The sequence below is a fragment of the Scatophagus argus genome, chromosome 10 (assembly GCF_020382885.2).
Source record: "Scatophagus argus isolate fScaArg1 chromosome 10, fScaArg1.pri, whole genome shotgun sequence".
NCBI classification, from domain to species: Eukaryota; Metazoa; Chordata; class Actinopteri; family Scatophagidae; genus Scatophagus; species Scatophagus argus.
This window is the reverse complement of record NC_058502.1, coordinates 21,649,457-21,660,687: the sequence shown is the minus strand read 5'-3', so window position 1 is coordinate 21,660,687 and position 11,231 is coordinate 21,649,457. Positions and strand designations below refer to the sequence as shown.

Here is an 11,231-nt window from a genome sequence, read left to right as displayed (position 1 = left end):
ATTTAACAAATTACATTTTTTTAATGCATGAGAAAAACATTTCAATGAGAAATGACTCAGGCTGTAAACCCGTGGACGTATCACTGTTAGTCAGTGAATGATCAGAAACCTGTCTCCAACTGGAAATGTGGCCTACAAAATGTTTTTAATCCTAATAATTTAAAAAGCACAAATATACTTGAGAACTAATCATGGTTCAGTTTGTGACTCTTAGTTGAAGTACCTTGACTGGGTCCTTGAGACTGTCTGAAACAAGTCTGACACCAAAATGTATAATATTATTCACAAAAGTCTTGACTGGTTTACGACACAGGTCATCAGGTTTGGTGTAAAGGGGTCTCACACACATCGGTGCTGGGAAATGCAGATCTATGATGGCTCCTGAAAAATGTTAGAATGTGCTAACTCTACAAGCAGCTTTTGGCAACAATGTAATATATCCATCAGCTGTCACTCTGTGCGATTGTTACGCATGGCTGTGGCTACTTATAGAGCATGTTCCGCTAATTCATGTCACGTACCTGTAAAACCATCATCACGGTGATGTCAGAAAGAAAAACATCACACGGATGACCAAGGATTTAGACAGGGGCCTGAAGAGGCACCGGTTAACCCCAAAATCCAATTCAATTATTGATTATCTTTTACATATGGGCAAACTTATGTAAGAAGAACAGTCCCAGTGGGGCAGGAACTTAGTTAGAAGCAACTGTTTAGTATTTGTATTTTTGAATATGTTGTTTTCTTTTGTATATTGCCTACTTTATTTTTTTAAACAATTTTTTTTAGGTTAATTAAGTATTGAAGCTTTATATATTTACTGCCCCCCCTCAGTTAAATGGCTGTAATATAAATGTAAAAGAAAATGTATATGAAACTATGAGACACTGTGATGTGGGTAATTGAAATAAATGAGAAATTGTAAATTTTGGCACGTGTGCACATGGGTTTGTAACCCCAATCAAAAAGGTCTGGACTCACCCCTGGAAACAGCTGCTTCACAGATGGTAAGATCATTAATACAGGGAAATTATGGCAATTAAAAAAAAAACGTTAAAAGTCATCACTCATAAATAATTGAAATTAAGTTTATAAATGCACTACTCTGTGACATTATACAGAATGCACTGTAAGCTGCAAAAATAAGAACACAATTGGTGAAACAACCTAAGCAAAACGACGTTTCACTATAAGGTTACATTTCTCACCTTATATTTCACGTCCACTTCGTCATTCCATCTGCAACTAGCTCTTGAAAACCATGTGTATGCCTGGTCTGAAGAACTCTGGGGTGCACACGTTCTTCTTTTAGAAACACAAGTTTGTGTGAGGAAAATGGTCCATGCTTGTTATTTCTGCGTAAGCTTTGTTTATCTGTCCCTGAAACCTTTCCCGACTTATATTGGCTGAGAAGAAAGGACAAGTTACCAGTCCAGCACAGGACTAACATATGTTTAAACAACCTTTCAAGCTCACATATGGGCAATTCCATTTTCAGTTGATTAGACCATGGGAATAAATCCTCACAGCTACACACAGAACATGTAAAATCCACACAGCAAAGCCCGTGCTAGATAATTCAGACCTTCTTCTCTTTGAGGTGACAAATAATACTCATTTGCCCTCTTGACTTCCAGACTGGTTACATAAATTCACATAATTCTCCACTCACTTATATTGTTTAAAGGGAAATTTCTGTTTCATTCAACTTGGGTATCATCATTGCAGTTTTGTCCTTTGTTCTTCTCATTAAGAATAACATACTCAACAAGTTAACAGCATGGGAACTTGGTGATGAAAAAGGTTTTCAATCAACTCACGTCAGCCACATGTATTTGGAAGAGAAAACAAAGATGAACGCTAAAACTATTCCCCAAAATACCCATCTCAATCTGCAGATTTATAAAGCCACACGTACGCACGGTTCTGTTTTCTAAATCACTGTGGAACTGTCCATACGTGCCTCATTTCCACTCCCAGAGTTAGTGTAAATGGATGCAGAAACACCCAAACCTCTGTTTGCATATCAATACTTCTGCCTGCTCCATGACTCATTAGACCTGTCCATCAATTGCAGTCTCGCCGACTGCATCACATCGGGTAGGTTCTCCAACAGCACCAGACCAGCTCTCATTATGCACGGCTGAGGCTATTTATAGCACCCACATCGCTAATTCATCACATGTAGGCCTACCTCTAAACCATCTCACTCATCACTGTTGAATCCCACGGACGGTCAATGATTATTCTGTAGAACTCATGTTGAAACAGGACTTACAAAGTGCTTCACGATTCATCACTCATAATTTAAAATTAACTTTATAAATGTGTCTCTGAGTGACATTTTACAGAACACAGTATAGACTGCAACATAATAACAATCAGTGGACAAACAAGGTTTCACTCTAAGGTTACATCTCTTACCTTATATTTCATGTCCCCCTTATACTAACACCTGCAGCTATCTCAGCTAAAACTGTGTGTAGACTACGACAGGTATGAAGTATGCATTTAGGTCCTTTTACAAATACCACTTAATGTGTGGGAAATGTTGTATGCATGGTTTTTGAATGTACCATCATTAATACACCTGCTCCCTGGTTTGTAACATACCGTAATCTTCCCTTAAAACAGCATTTGTTAGTGTTAGTGTACATTTCCATGACAGCCCCTTTCTCTCAATGTGGTGAAAAAAAAAGATCCTCTAAGTCATGATACAGTATATTGGAATAATGATATAGTATCTCAGGATTAAGACTTAGTATCTGAGAACAATGAGAAACGTTCTCCAAGTGATGATTATGATTTTTATTTTGAGATACTAAGTCACTATTTTGAGATGTTAGGGAAGTATTTTGAAAGGAAGTACTTTTGGGAATTGAGGAATTATTTGAAGTTTTTCATTCTAAAGACTTACAGGATCTTTTTTTTAAACTCACACTCTTAGCTAATAGGCTTCCGTGCTTTTAAACAATATTCTTTCAGGTGGGTTTTCTTATGTCCTAGGTTCAAATGCATCTTGAAATGACCAATAATGTACATTGGTAAAAGTCACTTGTGAGCCATTAAAAGTGTTCTCAACGCAGTAAATTCAAACAGATGTTTTCAAGTTGTACAACAGTCTGACACAATACATTCTGCTCGTTTCGTTGATTCACTTACAAAGGAAGCTTTACAATGAGTAAATATTCAAATCCATGACGCCTCTTTTTATGGCTGCACCATTTGATAAGGGAAGGGATAATACTAGATGTCTTCATTTAATACACATTTTCATGTTGAAGGGAAATGGGTATGACATATATGGTAATTTTGGTAACCTTCTTGACTAAATTGCAAATGGAGTGTAAACAGATGCAGGTCAAAAAAAAACCTACTGACAGGTCCATAGAGTTGATGAGGGTAAGAGACACTTGATGAGCAGTACAAAGCAAGATGAGTCCCACTGTCTTCCAAACTGCAGACGCATTGGATAAGACCGTGACCACATGAAACACTTTTCAACAAGTTATTACTAATAATGGTTTGTTAGTAAAGGCCTCAGTTTTCTTCAAACAAAGTGCTTGTTGGACCACCAAACAGCATTTCAAACCCCCATTTCTGACAGCATTATCAGTTTTTATCACTTTCTGACACTGTACAAACTAGTTTGTTTAAAGCATACTGAGACCTTAAAGGTTCAGTGTGTAGGATTTAGTGGCATCTAGTGGTGAGGTTACAGATTGCAACCAACTGAATACCTCTCATCTCACCCTCCTCTTGCAGTGGCCACTAAAAACGAGTAAGGCCCTCTGCAGAGCCAGTGTTTGGTTCGTCGATTCTGGGCTTCTGTACAAACGTGTCACACTCCGTGGAAGAGGATCCACTCACTCTGGGGATACAGAAGGCTTCTAATGTAACAAAAACACAAGCATTCTTAGTTTCAGGTGATTATACACTAATGAAAAAACAATTCTGAAAGTTATATTCAGTTTCTTGCCCCTAAATCCTACACAGTGGACCTTTGACAGGCCCACATTGTATGCCTGCTGTTTTGGCTCTGCTGTGTTACAATGTGGACAGTGCTACCGTGAGCTCAGGTTAACATGAACCACTTTCCATCAGTGTCAAATTAGCCCTTGAAATTGCTTCATCTAGCTGGAGCTCTTAGATAAACTGGTCAATAATCTGTCTCTCTAGAGAGGTCTTCATGTACACACACCCTCTTAACAGCAGGCAGAGCAGTCACCAACATTCCCTGGTCCATTTGCACAATGTTATCCCCTTTGTTAGTTCAGGTTAGGTTGCTAACACTGATTAGACAGCTTTCAGTTTCGTGCCAAACATTTTGTTTTATAACTATAACGATGGAATTCCTCTTGCCCCTTCTGGCAATGTGTAAGCCATTGCTTTTGGTCCACACACTGGGACGATGTCCAAGCTGAATTTTGTATCTGAGATGGAGTAAAACCTCCAATCTGATCACAACTTTCTCCATCTTAGAAGGGCCAATGAACCATAAAACTGCTGGTTCTGAAAAATTACTATGATTCCACAGAGCATCTCCAGGCCTGACCTGACTCTGACAATATATGACGTGTGTTCTTCACGTCCAAATTCACCAGTCCGTCCATCCTACGTGACGTACTCCTCATCATCACTAGGTTCTGATTTGATGTGGTCTGGGTGAAGTAGAGGAAAGTGTGGTGCTGTAGTCCTGGTACAGACATACCACTCCTTAATGTTAGACAACTGAGGTAAGGCTGGGTTGACTGAACGCTGGCTCCTGCGTGGGGTCCTGCCACTTTGCTGCTTCTGGGACAGCTGACTCTTCAGGCCTGACAGAGAGAGATCCAACGGCATCGCCATGGGAGATGAACTCCGCAGCAGCAGCTTGTGGTCCACTTCACTGGCTGAGCTGATATCCAATTCGTTATTGGACAGAAGAGGAAAATGAGCGTTTTTGTTGGCAAGCGACGGAGAGAGGCGGTTAATTTTAAGGTCAAGGGGCTCGATGAGAGCCTGATGAGGTTGTTGGAGTTGATGAGCGATGGAGTCGTACGCATCCTGGGGTTCAGAGGTAGGTGATGACTTGATGTGAACCTTCATGTGTTTGCGCAGGGAGCTGGGGTGGGTGTAGGACTTGGTGCAGCCCATGGCCTTGCAGTCGTAGGGCTTTGAGGCTGTGTGGACCTGTGAGTGCTTCTTCCTATCGCTGCTGTTGGCAAAGCGGCGCTCGCAAAACTCACACTGGAACGGCTTCTCACCTGCAACACAAACACCACAATCAGCGATGGCCGAAGGAACACTTAACTAAATTTCCTCCACCAGTACTACTACATACACATCTTTCTTTAAAGGTTGTAGTGGTTGCGACATGCAGCCAACTGAACATCCCTCGTCTCACCCTCTCCTATGGTGAGAGCTAAAAAATGCACAAAGGTTCTGGGCTACTATAGAAATATGGCAGACTCCATGGAAGAGGAGCAGCTGCCTTTGTAGATAAAAGGCTCAATCTTAACAAACAAAAACATTCTTATTTTCAGGTGCTTATACATTTATGAAAACATAATAATGAATATTGTGATCCCTTGTAAATCCTAAACACAGGACTGGAGTTAAAAAAAAATCTTCTTGTTATTGTATATTTCTGCCCGTCATTGTGGAAAATGTTCAAAACACGTTCCCTTTTGCCTTCTTTTCAAATATAATCTGTAGATAACAGGTGATAAAAGTAGGGATAGTATGAAGGATACAAAGAGGTTTGCCATATTTTGCTCTTCTCTTTATATGCTGAAAATATGTGATAACAGATGGCATGTCTGTAAGTTGGAAAATCAAAAATACCAGTTCAACAGAACTGAGTGGAGCTCTACATTACAAAAGCATCCTCTCTACATTAATTGGCCCTCCTGCAGTCAACAGACAGTTTAACCTTGAACATTAATTAATATATTAAATTGATTAACTGAGAAAAATACATGAATTCAATCAAATTCATTATGGCATTTTGGGGTGCTCTTCTGAATCTGTAACAAAAACAAGAGTTATAAATACATAAGGAATATAAACAACACTAAAAACGTACAAAAACACTGTGCTGCATACAAGCCACACTATAAAAATAAGTCGGTTACATGTAATATGTAATGATTTCTAAATATTTCTTTTCTTTTCACGATATCCTTTTGGAAATGTGGTGATTTGCAAGGGAGATGTATTAGAAGATGGACTCCACATGCAACTGAAGAGGAGAGCCTACAGATTAACGCCTTTCTTAGACACAGAAGTGTCGAGTAAAGAGAGGAACTGTATGTTGGACGTGGATCTACAGTGCAGTACTGAGGCAAAATCTTTTTTTTAAATTTATATATACATTAAAAGTGATGCTGTACTGTCGTCGATGCCTGTGGTTTTGTGTTTGAGAAATAGTAACATTAATTTTGATCTACCTTAAACACTGCATTATTTCATGACCTCACAGGCATCCAACAGAACTAAAATACATTCAGACAAGCATAGTCCACTGGCAGTATATTAGCTAAAGCTAATGCAGTGTAAACCAGCAGTGCTGATTCAGCCTCCTCACTTTTGGGGACCTGTTGAGGTGCAGAAAGTGTTTTGCCCTCACATTTACATGAGGGTAAATGTTGCCACTTTCTACAAAGGGTTTATATATTGTAACTAATTAAATACAGTAAATAATTTAGTGCTGGTTTACAGATCGGTTTAAGACTACAACAACTGCACTTGCCTCGTCTCTTTAGTTTGTAACATTTCTCACTTTCTAATAAAGCAACAATTCAAGTGAGTGAGTTGCTTGCATTTGCTGATAATAATTCTGCAACAAGTCTTCAGTTGTCCCTGCTGATTAATGGCTTCTGGTGGGGTGTCTTGGCAGAATTAGAAAAAGATACTAAGCATGTGATCACTACATTGTTCAGGGACCTGTATTTGATACCATCCAGGTACTGTTGGGTTGCCAACCCAAAAATAATAAAAGACATCATCGGGGTCTGTTCACAAACTGACACGACTGATACTCAACCCACAAAGCATTAGGACATCACTCTGATAAAACCATTAATTACAGTTTACAAACCCTTCATACAAGGTGTGTATGTAGCAAGCCGCACCTGGTACACCAACAGTCTCAGTGATATAAACGGAGCAACACTTTTTAATAAATTTGTTTATTTACAAATAAACTCGTTTTTCAAAAATAGGTCTTTGTGACTGTCTGATGCTGGGTAATTAGGTGAAAAAATACAATTCCTTCAATTATATTTTGTACTCAGACTGGGGGTTACAACGATTATAGCAGCCATTTGAACAATTCCAGTTTGAACATCTAAACAATTTGATTCTGTACTCATCCTGTTCCCCCTTCACATAACCCAGCTGCTTCCTGTCACCTTGCATGACTCCTGAGATGCAGGATCCCTCTAGGAAACAAGGGAGCAATGAAGGGCGGTCGTGAATCAGTACTGAACTGAGCCTACGTAAACATGGAGGGGATTCCATATCAGACAGGGAACAATCTGTTAACCTCTTTATTCTCCGTCTCTGTCAGGAGGCTGATGTGCTGACGGATGACGCTGATTAACAGGTTATAATGAGTGTATCACGGCGCTCTGTGTGTAGTCACGGAATCATAAAACCCTACCTGTGTGCGTGCGCGTGTGGATCTTGAGGTTCTCGGAGCGTGCGAACATCTTGCCGCAGTTGGGAAATGCGCATGAAAAAGGCTTCTCCCCGGTGTGCACGCGAATGTGGTTGATGAGTTTGTATTTGGCTTTAAATGCCTTCCCGCCGCGCATACACTCGTCCCACATGCAGACATGACTGAGGGTCTCGAGCCCCGCTGCTACATGCTCGGTGGTGACGTGGTCCACCAGCTCGTGCATGGAGCTGAAAGTTTGGTCGCAGACGGATGTCGCCGTCCGCCCAAGCCTCTGTCTCGAAGAAGTTCGGTCAATCCATTTGCAAACCAGCTCGGTTTTGACGGTGGGGCCTTTGGAGAAATCCAACAGGCCGTCCATCCCACCGCCTATACCGCTGTCGGCAGAAGCAGAGATACTAGTGGCTTTCGGCTGGGGCGGTGAAACGATGCTCGAAGCCCCGGAGTTGTTGTTCCCCAGCGGAGAGACGAGGCCATTGTGCCTGGCCACTACAGCCGCCCGCTTCATGCTCAGCACGGCGGGCTGCCCCGCTCCTGTCACCAAGTACAATCCTCTCTTCCACGTAAAATGAGTTCAATCCAAGTGGCAAAGCGTTCGACGCTGTCCCGCTTGCTTCCTGTGTGTTTTGGTGAAAGGGAGAGCGCATGCGGCAGTGTCTTTACCCCCCGCTGTTCGGTGTTAGATCCCGAGAGTCTGAGCCTCCATGCTTTTATTTACTGTGTGAATGGAGGTGAACAGAGTCGAAGGAATAGAGCAGGCCGCGACCCAACACTGTGTAGTGGCATCCTTGTCTCCTTCCCTTCTCCATTCCTTCATTTCCTTTCTTATTTTACCAGACCACAAAGTTATGGCAAAACACAAACGTAAACAAATTCACCTTCAGTGATTGCACTCTGTCACTTTGTTCATGTGGATAACATAAGCTGTCAACCCAATAAACCCAGTATTTCATGGATATGACAAAATATGAAAACTAAATGTCAAATGTATAGGCAGGTATTTGTGTGACATTAGGTTCCTTGAAAACACTAAAATCAGTGCTAAATCTACAGTATAATCTCACAAAGAATTGTTTCTGTCTGATGAACCTCCCTGTCTTAAAATGCCACTGTTGTCCAGAACCCCAGATGATGAAAGAAAGTGAATATAATACATTTAATAATGGTACAAATTAATAGCCAGGTGATCTGCAGTGTAGCAGACTGCCTTGAACTGCAGTGTTCTCTACAGGTGTGTGTGGTTATTTAGTTGCTTTGTCAATAAAGCTGGTGTCAAAATGCAACTGACTGGTTACAGTCTGGAGACCTGGGCAAAATATTATATGACTGTTGAATTTCATTATAAAGCAGAGTTGTAGGGCCACTTTTGAAAGAAAGAAAAAATAATGAATATAAATAAAAATACCTAAATTCATTTGTAAGAAAAGATGCAATGATTTCATAAGTTAAATCATGACATTTACAATATTTATGATATTATATTATTTGATATTGAATTTATGCATATAATATTATATATAATGTAATGTTTTTAGCAAGGCCTTGACCATGGAGGCAACACTTGGGGGAGGAGGAGTCAAATCTGATCCTCATATATACACATATAGGATTATTGCAAATTACGGTTAAAAAAAAAAATATTAAAAATCTATAAAAAGTATTAAAGCTGCTATGGGCTGCGACTAATAATTATTTTTCTTATCAATGAATGTGTTGATTTTTATGTCCATTAAGTTAGTTAAATTTAAAAATGATGCTATTTTCTCATGTTTTTGTGTCTAAGTGACAAATGGGGACAATGGTTTTTGAAACTGGTCCACCATTGAATGAGCCTGCTGCAGCTGACAGCCATGAAATGAGCTTCAGTGTAATCCCATCAAAGTATGTATGTCCAATAAAAGTGCATGTTTTTGCCACCAATGACAGGCTCAGATGTGTTCATCACTTTAAGATGAAGCTGCTAAAGGTGGTTAAGCTACTTTATGTAGATTATCTACTGGGTATCTTGTGAATGTCCCCTCAGAGATCAATAACATTTTATCTTAAGCTATAATATTACACATTACATTCATTTATTTGTTGATAATAACCTAAACCCCCAAAGTAAAAATAACAATATTTGTGTCTGAATTGTAGTGGAGTAGAAGTACAAAGGAGCAGAAAATGGAAATACTCAAGTAAAGTACAAGTACCTCAAAACTTTATTTAAGAACAGAAGTTATGTAAGCCTAATTGTACTCACTTTCTGCCACTGACAGCAGATTGGTCACTTGGTATTTTCCAAAAATTGGTGTAAATGGAGTACAAAATGTAGATGTAGTCTGAGGCATTAATAATAAAAATATGAGGAAATAAGTGCCAGGACAGCAGTTGTCTAAATTTTAATTAGATATTCATGTGGATCATAATTGTTAATTGTCATAATTGTAATTTCTTTTCACCATCCATTTGACATACTGTTAAGTTTTATACAATGCTTTTATACTAGCAATACCTTTCACAAATATCCCTCAACCCATCATTGAAATCTTAATAAAAAATGTATAAATGTTAAAAATTTACAGTTTTACAACATTTTTAGGGACATCATTTTTTTTTAAATTGATTTTAATGTACTTTTGTGCTTATTGTTTGCTTTGTGCTGTTGAATTACACATGCATGTTACATTTGTTTGTTTTGCTTTGTTTAAAAATTTAAAAATACGGGTTTCGGCCAATTTGAGTATATTTGTAACCTTTATTTTGAAAAGATTCAACCGGAAAGTGTAATTAATGTAGTTCCCGTCAAAGGTAGCGCTGAGGCGAGTTCTCAGTCCATATCAACTGAGAGATGACGGATTCTCCAGATGCAAACAGCTTACTTTCTGCTTCCTCCCAGCTCAACCTGATGGAGGTAGATGCGGTGAGAGACTTATTATACTTATACTAATGGTATGACGGCTAACAAAATGGAAAATGGAAAACAACCGCAGCAGTCTGCTGTCTTTCCGGCGATGATACACTATGAGAAGTGGTACTGCACAGCGGCTGCTCTAAATTCTGATCTCATACGAAACTTTTCCATGTTTTGAATAAACATGTTCTTTTTTTTGTTAATGACGAACTAACGTTATCTCATGACAGGTCCCAAAATAGGCCCAGCTGCGCGTATATTCTGTCGAAGCTGGCAACTGAAAGGAAGACTACTTGGATACATGTAGTGAAATTTCTGTGCTGTCATGTTAATGAATTATAGCAAGCGAGACGCTAGACCCTAGCTTCAGGTGAAATGTGTAATGTTACTATGTAAGGCTGAGTTTTGTGACTGTGTCAACGCATTAGCAGACCAGTCAATTACACTGCCTTGAAGGTAGCACGTTATCACGTGATCTGCTATTATGTACTACGCAGCTCATGCTTAGCGCTGTCAAAATGTAGCGTAAACATTTTTTTAAAACAAGAAATGTAGTATACGCTGTGTCCAGACTGCCAGGTTATAATGGGTTTTCCCCCAGTCATTTTCAGAAAATGGAGAGTAAACATGATGGTGTAAATTGCCGGCTGTGGTGCGTTCATGTGCCGTCACTTCCCG

The 11,231-nt window shown here is 39.6% G+C and overlaps 2 protein-coding genes across 4 annotated transcripts in view; one reads left to right on the top strand and one right to left on the bottom strand.

Annotated features, from left to right (window-relative positions):
* Positions 1-2,302: 2,302 nt before the first annotated feature.
* On the bottom strand, positions 2,303-8,937 carry LOC124066319 (zinc finger protein ZIC 4-like). Its single transcript, XM_046402590.1, has 2 exons — positions 7,646-8,937; positions 2,303-5,246 (listed from the first exon to the last, which is right to left on the bottom strand). Exons 1-2 carry the CDS (start codon positions 8,166-8,168, stop codon positions 4,615-4,617), a joined length of 1,155 nt encoding a protein of 384 aa, XP_046258546.1. The 5' UTR covers positions 8,169-8,937; the 3' UTR covers positions 2,303-4,614.
* Positions 8,938-10,409: 1,472 nt separating this feature from the next.
* The window catches only part of vps8 (VPS8 subunit of CORVET complex), a 40,354-nt gene continuing 39,532 nt past the window's right edge, over positions 10,410-11,231 (top strand). For 2 of the 3 annotated variants that reach the window (XM_046401149.1, XM_046401146.1), the window contains exon 1: positions 10,410-10,562. In XM_046401149.1, the coding sequence (XP_046257105.1) occupies positions 10,491-10,562 (72 nt within the window). In that variant the 5' untranslated portion in view covers positions 10,410-10,490. The remainder of the gene's footprint in view (positions 10,563-11,231) is intronic. The other variant, XM_046401147.1, reaches the window with a different exon arrangement.